At 43.7% G+C, this 12,574-nt stretch overlaps 1 protein-coding gene across 3 annotated transcripts in view; it reads left to right on the top strand.

Annotated features, from left to right (window-relative positions):
- The window catches only part of Sema2a (Semaphorin 2a), a 254,585-nt gene that overhangs the window by 225,921 nt on the left and 16,090 nt on the right, over window positions 1-12,574 (top strand). For all 3 annotated transcript variants that reach the window (XM_071781046.1, XM_071781048.1, XM_071781047.1), the window contains one exon: window positions 368-419. In XM_071781046.1, the coding sequence (XP_071637147.1) occupies window positions 368-419 (52 nt within the window). The remainder of the gene's footprint in view (window positions 1-367; window positions 420-12,574) is intronic.

Below are 12,574 nucleotides of genomic sequence, written 5' to 3'. Positions count from 1 at the left end.
TAAAATCCTAATAAAAACAAACGGTACGACGTGACTTCGACTACCGTGGGGTAAAGAAAATACAATGCAAAACTCGGTCAGAAAGGAGCTCGTCCCACTTTACTCTCCGGTCTCTTCTTCTCCTACCCTCATAGAAATTCCATGCCGTTTGCGCTGGCATTTGCCGTGGCGGAGAGCCGTAAGCAAAGTGCCGCGGTGCTACACAACCATACATAACCGTGGCGAGATAAGGTAGGGTCGAGTCACGGAGAGTAATGCATCTCGCAGACGTTGGGAATGAAAATTTACCCCTCGACCCTTTCGTCTATCGCGACCACGCTTAATTCGACCGTTACGCTAACACGAAACTTTCCTCTTCTGCTTTCAGGGACAAGATCTTCAGGCTAAATCTAAGTAACATCAGTCATTCCAACTGCGAGGTGAGTTGCCCAGACTTTTATACATTCCGGCTCCTATCGGCGCGTTTAGCGCTTAATGTGATAACACGCGTCATCTTACGTTTGCATCGAGTTTACTGTTTACATATTTGAACCAACGAATTAAACCTATATTTAAAGTCGTATTTAGCTTTAAACGTGAAAACGTGATCCCCTCTGTTTCAGCATGATGAAGCTTCTAGAAACAACTTCGTAGAACTTTAACAAGGTTTATAACTTTTAATTACGTGATACGTGCGATAAAAAGTTGAATTTTAATGTATTTAAGTGAACGTTCTTCGTATTTAAAATGTGAGGATAATAGTCTTCATAATCATACTTTAGAGCTGTCAAGTAATTAAAATGGAATGGAATTTTAGTATTAAGTGGAACGCGATTTTAATATTACCTATAGACTATGAGCTCTAAATTCATTTTTCTTGAACCGCACATAAAGAATTCATTTGCCAGTAAATCTCAAAAAGAACTTTGTTCGCTGTACCACGCGCTTTCCATCCCTCTCCCCCCCCCTTGGCTGTCTTCGTATCGATTAGCATTAAATGTCGCATAATGTTTGGTCCCCGTTTGAGAGAGGGCGATAAAACCAGACCCCGGTCGTAACTTGGAAAGTGGGCTCCGCTCGTCCCCATAAAACTGTCAATCATGCATAGCCAAGCGAAACGACACCGACGTCATCGGGACAGCTGACGCGTATCTGCCGGCTAAGCGATCCATTGTAGTCGAACGAATCGTACAATGATTTTTCCACGCTCTCCCTTGCCCGGCGGGGGTTCGGTTTAAAAGCTCATATATACTGTATTCGCAAAGTGCATATTTGCGTATCGTACGAATTATGCATATCGTACGAGATATGAACAATCATAGGTGCATTTTAATTACGAGGCTGTTACACATACACACACAAAATTACAAAATGTTTTATTTTCTGTGTCGTTTCTTCTAAGCTGACACAATTTTTATTTTGTCATTCTTATATTTTCAAAACTGGCACATCAATAAATATTTTTTTTTTACGTACACGAACGCTATCGAGTGAGTTTTAGTAAAATACGACGCGCTTGGTCGTTGGAGATTGAATCAAAATTGCTACGTTGAGATTTTGCTCCCGATGCCTCCGCGTCGAGAACGGTGGTCAGCTGCCAGACGCTCAGAGGCCGGAGAGGGAAAATTGCTTTTTAACCCTCCCCGTTTGCGACAAGATGCGACAAGTCGCTTCCACCTGGCGGTGGCTATCTACGATTCCGTTCATTCGGTTGACTCTAACCGGGACGAAATCCGATCGTGGACGTTGTTCATCGATTTGTTCTTTTCGGAGAGACAACGAACGCCCCGCGGCTGAATTGGAAAATCGCCGTGCTCCTCCACCTGCCTCGACCTATCCTCGCTCTCGACCTATAGCTTCCGGCAAGAAGTTCGTATCTTCGGGTACTTGGTGCAACGTTGAAGTTTCCGTGCGTTATCGCGATTTTACAGTGTCGGTTTCTACTGCTAGAGAAAATAGGCGGTTACCTTGGACTTTCTTTGTGAAAGAGGTGAAGGATGCTTGAATGGTATAACAAAACACTTTGACCGACCAATGTATACACCCAGCGGAACAATTTTATTTAAGAGAAGCTTGTTCCGGATAATTTCGAGTATCGCTTTAGGGAAGTAAGCGTATTCTTCTTTAGAAAAAATATTAACACAAAGGTATAATTAACATATTATTCTTTTTTATACAGAATTTACGAAATTATTGTGTTTATCGTTGTTTAATTTACATAGAAATTTCGATGAAGAAAGAAAAAATGATTTCTCAAACAGATCAGCAGACGGAAAAAAAATAATGAAACGATGTTTCGATATTGGGATGTTTCGATGGGAGAGAAACGATTATTCGAAAATGCAATTATATTTGTATCGTTGAATCCATCACTCGTCGCGAGAACGAAAAACCACCCCTAAACACAGGATAGATAGAGAGAGCGCATTCGTCCTGACATTTCTTATTGGCCTTCATGCCAGATGCGACGATTGTGGTAGCGCTGAAACTAATTTTAACATGGATGACAATGCGGTCACTGGACACATAGAAATGCGGGAACGCGAAAACGTCGAAGCGCAACGTTATAGTTATTCCTTGCCTTCGGGTGTTTCGCCGGATCGCTCGTGATCATTAAATAGATACACGAAGCGAATTGATGTACACACCCGAGTTATTCGGCACGGACGAGCCGTTTTGCCCAAGTTACTCCGGAGCGTTTTCACCACGGAGCGACATAGAGTTTGCACGAACGTAACTTAGCTTACGTTCCACATGCTGGGTATTCGCTGGGCAACTTTCGCGAAAATGTGTCAACGATAGCGACGAAGTTGCATCCACATGCGCCTCGAAGTTCGCGAAAATGATGAAGCAATGACGAAATAATTCCGACGATTGTCTCCGTCAGCGATAAATAAACTTATTTGTTGTGCGATTATGTAATCTCATATGCGTTAATAAAGCATATTGGCGTGCGTGTTGTAAAACGTGAGAACATTTAACGAACTGAGAACTTCGCTAGATTTATTTTTTTGGAAAATTTTATCTGATTCCGTTATTTCGTGATGCGAATGCTCAAGTCCATTCGGCTCGCTTACAATGAAACCGCATCGCGAGGTCGGTGTGTTGCCAGCCATCACCACAGAGTTCGATTCCATTGAGAATTAATAGGCATGGAATTTCGATTTTTGTTCGTAGCAGTATGTGGCCGGAAAACGTTAACCTAACCTAACGCGGGTCTGAGCAGGCCACAGGAATCGGCCCCCTTCTTTCGTTCCTTCTGTTAAGTTTCTAGAGTATTTTGGTCTGCGGTGGATGTTGTCGTGGGGTAAACTGGAAAGCGAGATACGTGGACGCGAGGTGAAGGAGACGGAAGAAAGAATTCCGCGCGTAGGATGATACAATTTTGCATTTTACATACATGGATGATGATCGTCCGGTTGCTAGAAGCGAGAAGGATCGCTGCGGGTGCTGTAAGGGAGATACAATATCGAATGGGGTCAGAGCGAGTAGAAAGTGTAAGTTATATATACGTAAGTCGAGCAGGCATGTTAAAAAGAAGCGAAGCCAGGCGAGAAATAAAGGCAGAAAATATCAAATAATTGTCTAAATATTGAGTTTGTAAATGCGCCGGATATATTAAACACTTTAAATGATATTTATGATGAACTTTTCTACGACTATAGTGATTAATCTTACATCTCGCTTTGAATTAATTGGAAGTATGACAAAATATTTGTTCCAAGTTTTTGTTCTTTTTGTTTTTCATAAATTTCCTCTTGGACGGTAATTGAATTTGGTTACGTTCGAATAAGCTGTGAAAAGGAACAAAAACAATAGAAAGGCTAGATTTCTCGAGATTTTAGATGTATTGTACATACATTTATTTTTTGGCGTATTTTCGGGAGCAAATGTGAGAATGGAAATTTGGATACATTTGAGACGGGTCGATCTCGATAACATTCGCTACAACGTGAATCTACCCTTCGCTCTGGAGACAATGCCCCATGCTAATCCTGCCTCTGTTACAATTTCATAAGGGGAAGAAACGTTTCGTGCGTCCGCCCTGAGGGACCACACGCGTTCCAGGCGAGTTATAGTACGTGGCTAGAATAGATAGCCGAGAGGTTTAAAGCTCGCATATCCTATACAAAGGGACGGTCCTGTACGACGCCCGAAGAATACATGCGAAACGAAAGTGCACGTTCTTCCCCCTGGCATTTTATGAGTGGCTAACGGGTCGAGATGTAATTAACGCGCATTTTTTAAGATAGAATTTATGATTTCGAATGTTTGATGCGATTGTTCTAAACGAACCACGTAAGATTTTATTAGTTAGATATTTTGTAGATTTTATGTTAGGGAGAGATTGAATACGTTTATTCGAAGATTATAAACTATGATTTGCATTTTTTAATTGCACTTCAGTGACGCAGTTTTAGAAAATTAATAAAATAGATGCTTATAGTGAAAAAAGAATAACTTTTTCAACTAAATTCAGTTAAATTTAGTTGGTCGGTGAAAGTATAGCTGCATTAACCGCATCGTGGTTTTGAGCTATAACTGGGAAACCATCATGTAACTCTACTTCCACGGGTGTGTGTCCACGCAATCTTTGTATCTTTATAATCATCTTTGAAGACGTGCATCGAACGATAAGACTAGCCTCGCTCAAGCTCACCTATTTTTTTACGCGTTACTTTGCTGAAGCTCTCAAGTTTGCGCAATACGGGGGAGAAAGAGAGGTCGATTTGCAGCGTTATGGTAAGACGGAATAGTCTGATCGATCCCGAATGATCGGCAGTACGAGCGTATCGATCGAGCCATCGTGGAAAAGGAGTCGTCCATCGTTGATCGCGTAACGAATTCCGACGTTGGATGCCCGGCCGAGACGAGCTCGGCCGCGCCGTGAATAAAGCATGCGGCTGTTCGATGGGAGAAGCAGGAAGCGATTGGAGGAAGAGCGGGAAGCGTCCGCAAGCGGAGGGCGCGCGAGAAGGATGGTAAATGGAGTAAAAGTCAAATGCGAAACTCGCCAAGAAAATCGGAATCTATAAACCACCGCTACGTCCAATAAAGCAACGTCCAATCGGGAACGAGTGGGGATTCAACGTCTCTCCGACAACGATCGCCTATACCCGCAACGATACCCTATCCGATACCTATAGAGCTGTTGCACGAAAATCATCCAACGCGGGAGATTGCCCTAAGACCGATGGACCAAACCAAGCGCGCAAGGTTCACTTGATGGCACTAAAGTATTAAGAAATCCTCCGCGGGATTTACACGGCTGTAAAATCGCGAATGGGATACAGTAGTCTCTCGCGTTACGGAGCTTCGATTGAAAGAATCCAGATGCGCGGAAGGTGAAGAGATAGGTATTTGACATTCCGATACACACGTACACGCAAGTGTACGTGACCGACATAAGCCGGGCACGTGTTTTCGACAACGCACTTGCGCGCTAGCAAACAATTTCGTCGACATCTGAAATATAAACGGCCGACCCTGCGTTGCTTGCTAAAATGATGGTATTAAATATACATTTAGCACCGGGCCACTACGTGTATACGTAACTTCCTTGCCGTGCCTTCCTCGGGAACGTCTATCCCTAACTCGTCGCATCCGCCTTCTCTTATCCAGCCCTCTCAACTAGGGACGGATGGGCCTTTGCCCTCCTGCAGAGTTTATTGCAATGATGAATACGATATAAGACTGTAGCAAATTTCAGTTTGACAAGCTTCCCTCGTCCGCTAACAAATGAGAAGTTATTGCAGGATTCGCGAGCATGGCATTGCCGATAATGCCTTTGAATTTTTAAATAGGTAATTTTAATAAAGCGCGATACATCTTCGTGATGCAACAGAATTAGAAAGTCACGAAACAAGATACTTGTGAAAAAATATTTCCAATAATATAAGTATAGTATACACTAGTATACAGTATACTTGATATAATTTTTTTTCTCCTGCAGTATTTTTAGTACTCGTCTATTCTTTGATATTCTAAGCGCGTCAGAAGTATGTTCCCCTTTTATATAGAACCATCATCATAAGCTGATTATCGCATACGAACGGCTCTTGTGAAGTACATAAATAGTACATACACATCGTAACGTTATCGACAAGCTGGTAAATTACATTATGCGCCGATATATTTACAGGCTATATTGAAAGTGGTGTTAAGCGCGAGTATCGTCTTCCAAGCGCTCTCGCTTCGCTTCGACGAGAAATTAATTACAAGGCTTTCTTGCGAGGCAATATGTCCCTCCGTCGTATATTACTCGCTCTCGCACCCTCTCGCAAACTCGCAAGCAGGTTACCGAATGGTCGCAGTTTCTTCGGTGTCTCACAGATGCGCCTTTATAAATCAGTTTCTCCTGTAATCAAGCGGAAGTATACTACCGTAGAGGCAAAGGACAACGCAAACAGCGAGCGCGAAATGAAAAATTTTCGAACTTCCGCTCGGACCTCTTGTTTCTCGATTTTCCAACTCGTCGTATACACTTGCATTTTCTTGATTTTTTCTGTCCTCTTTTTGCTCGCGCGGCACCAACTTCGCGCGTACCAGAAATGAATTTGCCCTCGGGCCAGCGGCCCGACTTCTCTCGCTTCGTAATACCCTTTCATCAGATATGAGTTGCGAAAAACTTCTTGCCGGTAATTTATTTTTTCGTACTCATTACACTAACTTGCATAGTCTCTTTCCCACTTTTAATTTTCGGTGAATTTTTTTAAATACTGCGGAAAGAACGACAAAAATCACGAAGATATTCGATCGCGTACGAATCCTTTTCACATTTCGATACATCTCTGTCTATGCGCCTGTGGAAATCAGGAGAAGAAGAACTTCGCGCGAAGTCGAAGACGCGAGGCGAGACAAATGGAAAAACGAGAGACGCGAGAGGAAACTGCGTTCCAGGAGTGAAACGTGTCGGCAGTCTCTGTTCTTAGTCCACGTCTGAGGTGGAAAACTTTCTTCAGTCTTTGAGCAAACACCGAAATTGTAAACAGAGGATCTTCGACGAAGCTCACTACCAGACTCGTCCCAGATGGTGTTCCTCAATGACGTTGGTAATTGCAGACTACGAAACTGCCCTATTACCCGACGAAGTGACTGTCAACAGCACTTCCTCTTCGATCTTCGTCGTCACCTTCGCAGCTACCGCTGTTCCACGAAGTTCGGTTCACGTTATCGCTGTCTCCGCTATTAAAAATTTCTCTATTCTTGTTCGAATTTTTGTTTAGAACAAATTTGTACAGAGTATACGCTGTATTTTGGGAATTATTACAGTAGATAAATAAGGACAATAGATTTTTTATTTACAGCATACTTGTATGTAGTGTATAATATATTTAGAAAATTACTACATCAGTAAATTAAATAAAGATACAAGATATTCAATTATTATACTCGACTAACTGGCAATGTTACAAATAAAAATCACGACGTTTCGACTCCTGTTTTGAGTCATTATCAAGTGAAATCTAAAAAATACACAGGAACATAGCGCCAATTCTTACATTAATTGTATGATTGAAGAAATAGAGAGCAATACCTAGATCATCAAAGTAGAAGGAGTCGAAACGTCGTGATTTTTATTTGTAACATTGCCTGTTAGTCGAGTATAATAAATGAATATTTTGTATCTTTAATCACTGGCGGACGAAGCTATATATTATTTTTGTTAAATAAAGATAACATAAAAAAGTTATTCCATCGATATTTTCCATTATAACGCATTTTTCATATAATATCTTATTTATAATTGAAGACTCAGAAACTCATCGGTCTTAATCGCTATTAATTGTTCCGTTTCTCTCGGCATTCCTCGCGCTCGTTCGTTTTTGTCATGCGAATCACGAGTCGCGGCAAGAAAAGGTACGATACGCACACATGGTTAGCAGTAAAAAGAGGTAGAACAGGGAAACTCCCGTGCGAGAGGAAAGGCGTTGCACGGTGCGAGTGAAACTAGAGTGCCTTCTCTCGCGAATTTATGGTGAAAGTGTTTAAATAGCCATACAGACCCTCCATCGTCGTCCTTGTCGCCATCGCCGTCGCCGTCGCCGTCGCCGTCGTCGTCGTCGTGTAAAATGCTTTGTCCCAGACTGCCATTAAAACGCTCGTGGAGAAAAAAGGACGGAAAAATACCGCGGTGCTCAAATACACTCCACGGCGCAACGACGAGAATCGCGCGAACGATTCTAAATTGCTCAAAGGAGTTTTTACGTTACGAATGCTCTTTTAAGTTAATGAGGATGTTACTCGGTTATAAAATCGCGGACTAAAATGAGCTCTCATGGATTGTCCGTGGCGCAGTGACATAAATAGGTACTAAATTGATAAAATGTAAAGGTGGATTGTCAATAGAGCGATTCTGAGCAGTTTAACGGAGCGTGTTACGCGCGTCTGCGCCACGGTAGAAATCAGATCGATAATTTCTTATCTCCGGATGGAAGCTACGTCCTTCGCGAACTTATCGACGTGCTGGAACTTTAGTCGTTAAGGAATTCCTTCTGGTTCATTGACTTACCCGTAATTGATACGAATAACCGAAAAGCTTTCTGTTGCCCCGTAGAAGCCGATCCCCGCTCGGCGGAGAACTGTCGATGTGTCGGCGCGCATCGCGAGAATTGAGAGCGAAGCGTGTATCATCTCGCGAAGGCAGATTATTTATTGTTCGATATTTGATCGATGACGATGCGACATCGGTATGCATTGGGATTTACCCTTCGAAAAACACCCTCTTTCGCAGTACAGATAGTGCCAGCGCTGCCGGCGTAAGAAGTAAATCACAAAAATGGAAATCCACGATATCGGATTGGAATCAATATTGAATACAGATTGAATCCCAGGCTCTCTCACTCTTTTCCCCCTTTTTTTCCTCCGCACGTCTCCAACCGTGCGAGGCCGCGGCGGCGGCAGGGCGAAAAGGTGCGGAGTGACGGCTTCCATTAGGAAAAAGTGACTTACGGCGCCGATCGACAACGAAAGGCACTTTTCGTCCTGCTGAAATGTCAGGTCAGTTCGCGAAAATTTTATGCGTAACGAAGGTTACCACCTGATATGACTACGAATCGGGGATGTAAACGTCATCCGGCGCTAAAGGGACAATATGAAGCCGGTGTTGATCGTACGTCATCTCTTTATGAATTTATCATGAGTACCTTCGCTCTTCGTACACCACTTACGTTTCGATCGTACCATCGAGCTCTTTTTCATAGTTTCTCTTAAAGCGTGTCAGTTGAATAAAAAGATCCGATATAGGGAAAGGAAAGTTTCGAAAAAGCACAAAGATTTTTATAAATTTATTTGACGCAAATAATAAAACGTATTAAATTTGTTCTCTCCCTCGGCCGCACCGTGACAGTATATGTGGCGCGTGATCAGGAGAACCTGAGGGGATCCTATCTCTTAACGGTCCAATGCCTGGCATTACTATTTGATGAGATAAAAAGCGCCGCGGTGGTCTCGACTCGTGAATTTTTAAGGGAGCCTCGCAGGTACCGTTACGTTCCTCGAATTTCCGAGGTTAGGGGGTGTCGATACCCTGGGGGATGCCACAGTAGTCTTCTGTCTTTAATATTTTAGCACGGTAAATTATACGATTCCTCATTCCCCCTCTGTGCATACGTTGATCTTTCACTTTCTCCATCTCCCTCGTCCTCTGACGTAAGAAGACTCTGGTAAGAACTTTGATCCGCGTAAATGTTTTTTTATTTGTCGTCAGAAAGAAAAATCATGAAATATATACGCATACTTTTTTTTATTATTTAAGTAAGCAGATAGCGTATCTAATATCATTCCTAGAGATGATAGTGGAAAATCGTAACATTTTTATTAAAGTAAATTAGAAGATTAATTTAGTGATTCACATAATATCTCTCGGAATGAGTCATGCTTGAAAATAATTACAACCCGCTTGCGTGTCTTCAACGCTACGTTTATAATCGCCCGGCGCCAGTACCATTGGAAGCAGCAGTAAGCTGAAAAGGCGAAAATCAGCAGCGGCATCGACAAAGGCAGAGACACGCGAATGGTATAGCACGTCTTCGTTTCGAGGAAGCTAATCATCTGCAAGCCGTCTCTGGTCATACTGCAGAAATGCATACGCACGCACAGACAGAAATTTTCAACCCGCATGAATCGCGACGATGATTAAGCGCGGAGTATAATGAAGAAAGAAAAGGACGGGCGGACGAACGAACGAGTACACGAGCGATGACAACTTTTGGACGTTTCTTTGTCGCGCGATACCGTCACCTCTTGCCAAGAATTTAATCAATCCGACTCAAATACCGAAAGTCTGAAACTCGTTTACTCCAGTGTAAGCCTTCCAACGAAAGAAGCGAATAAGAGAGGCTTCCATGCATGACGAATATCAAGAATTGAGTGCAGCCGAAATTGGGGGTGCAGCCGTAAACGTGCTTCAGAGACGACGTCTTTTTCTTGAGATAATTTCAAGACATTATTCTCGGAACTTCGATGTTATTTGGTTGATCGATCTATATAAATTTTCCAACTAATATCGAAATTCTTGAAAACATACACTCCCGTACTTCCTAGTTCGAAGTAATAACGTAGAACGGATGCGTTAATGACAAGGGGGCGGGGTAATATGACATCTAGACCCTGTCGCAGGAATGATAGGGGAAAATCCGCGACAGTCAGATTCCCGGAGTTTAGAGAGTAGGGGCACCACCGGCAGGCGAGAGGTGATGGGAGATATTTCTGTTTAATAGTCGGCGTATCACGCCGGTAATGGAAGTCGAGGCGTTTGCATGCCGGGAGGCACGCTCTGGCGCTATAAAGTTAATGACGTCGTAGGCGGCGCGATAAAATGATGCATCGCGGCTTCGGGCTTGGCGACAATATTATTGCCGACAGCTGCATCTACGTGTACTCTTCTAGATCTCTAGCGTCCGAATTGGTAACTCACGAAGGAACGCGCGTGCATACGTGTTTTTTTTATCCCAATCGTAGTATCTCACTCGAATTGGATAAGGATTAAGATGCTGACGAGCATGTTTTACGATTTTGACGAGATCACGCCACGTAAGATCGCTGTTGACGACATAACGTCAGTTGCAATTAATGTTTAATTAGAAAGCGAATGTATGTAATCCACGTGCTTGAATTCAAAATCCTGGGCTTTAAAAGTAGTATTAGACGTTGTTGTGCAATGTTAGTGTATTCTGTGGAAGAACGCGTGCCTGGAAGCTTTCTCTCTTTCTATCTCTTCGTCCCTGCTGCAAGATTCTCCATCCGCCGACTGCCTTTCGCTATTTCTCGCCGTCTTCGTGCTCTCATCTCCGTGCCGAGCTTACAGACGGATTGTAATGATTAGTATAACGAGGAGATCCGCGGGAGGAGCTTATGGGTAAGCGCGGATACCGGGAATTGCTCTGCTTTTAATTACCGCCGAGCTACCGGCTGTGTTCACCGACGCCTTAATGCACTGCAGTGCTTAACGAGTAATACATCGTTATCAACGCCTATGCGGACGGCGGAGGAAGATTCGGATCGTTAAATAATGTTAACGGTTCTCCAAGGTGAACGTTTGTCTCGCATTCGGGCCAATCCCGTCTTCTCGAGCGACGGTGAAAGACGGTAGCCTGATCGAATACCGATCGATGGAGGCTCGGCAAATCAAGGAGAATAATACAGGCGCGAGTCAGACGGAATAAGGTGGCTCGCAAATATCTCATTATCACCGTTCTATTATTCCGCGTGTAACGTACACGCTCATCGGAAACTCCGAGTCGAAGTTACCGCATGAGGAGCGCGATTGCTTGGGCGGAGCTAGACGCGTCTCGCTGTTTGTAAGTGGATTATGCTTATAATGGGGCATTCCAAGTCCGTTCCGAATATTGCAACCGTGTATATACCGTGTATATACGCCGTAACGCCGAGGTAAATCATGTTCGTATCCACTTCAACCGCGTCGCCTGGATTCTCGCCAACGTATCCTATCCGACAAATTGTGCATAGGATGTGACTTTCAGAGTTCAGCGAGTCGTATGTAGAAACAATATTGTATATTTATCCGCTCCGCAATGCGGAGATTTCAATGCGTTACGGTTGGCGCGCGGAGTTCATTCGCTTTGGAGTGTAAAATTGCGAACGACGCTACATACGACGTCTCCAGTTTACTACTCGCGATGCAGTACCAACTCGGAGTATCTCCCGAGAACGGGAATGAATTACAGATCCTGATTGTGCCTCGTAGAATCTGTTATGATTCAACGTCCGTCGTCTACTCTCGTCTGTCTCCACTCGTTCAGCGTTCGTCGCGACGCGGGGCGATTCTTTTGGTAATTTATTGGTCGTAGATCAACGTCGGGGAACGCTGTTTCGACTCACCCTTATACGTACGGCCGGGACAATGTCGAGCATCGACGCCATTTCTGGCTGTGACACTCCCGTGGAGCGGTACGCGATGTCCGCAGGAGATCGATCGTTAGGTCCGACGCGTTTCGGACGATTGACCTTGCAAACGAACCACTTCCTACGCCATGACCGTGTTCTACCGAAACACACAGAACGCACCGCAATGTTGGGGACAAGATCGTTGCACAGCGTGACAACAAGCACACATTTGCGAAATTCATTCTTC

This window comes from Temnothorax longispinosus, chromosome 6 (assembly GCF_030848805.1).
Source record: "Temnothorax longispinosus isolate EJ_2023e chromosome 6, Tlon_JGU_v1, whole genome shotgun sequence".
Lineage (NCBI taxonomy): Eukaryota > Metazoa > Arthropoda > Insecta > Hymenoptera > Formicidae > Temnothorax > Temnothorax longispinosus.
This window is presented reverse-complemented; position numbering and strand designations above follow the sequence as displayed.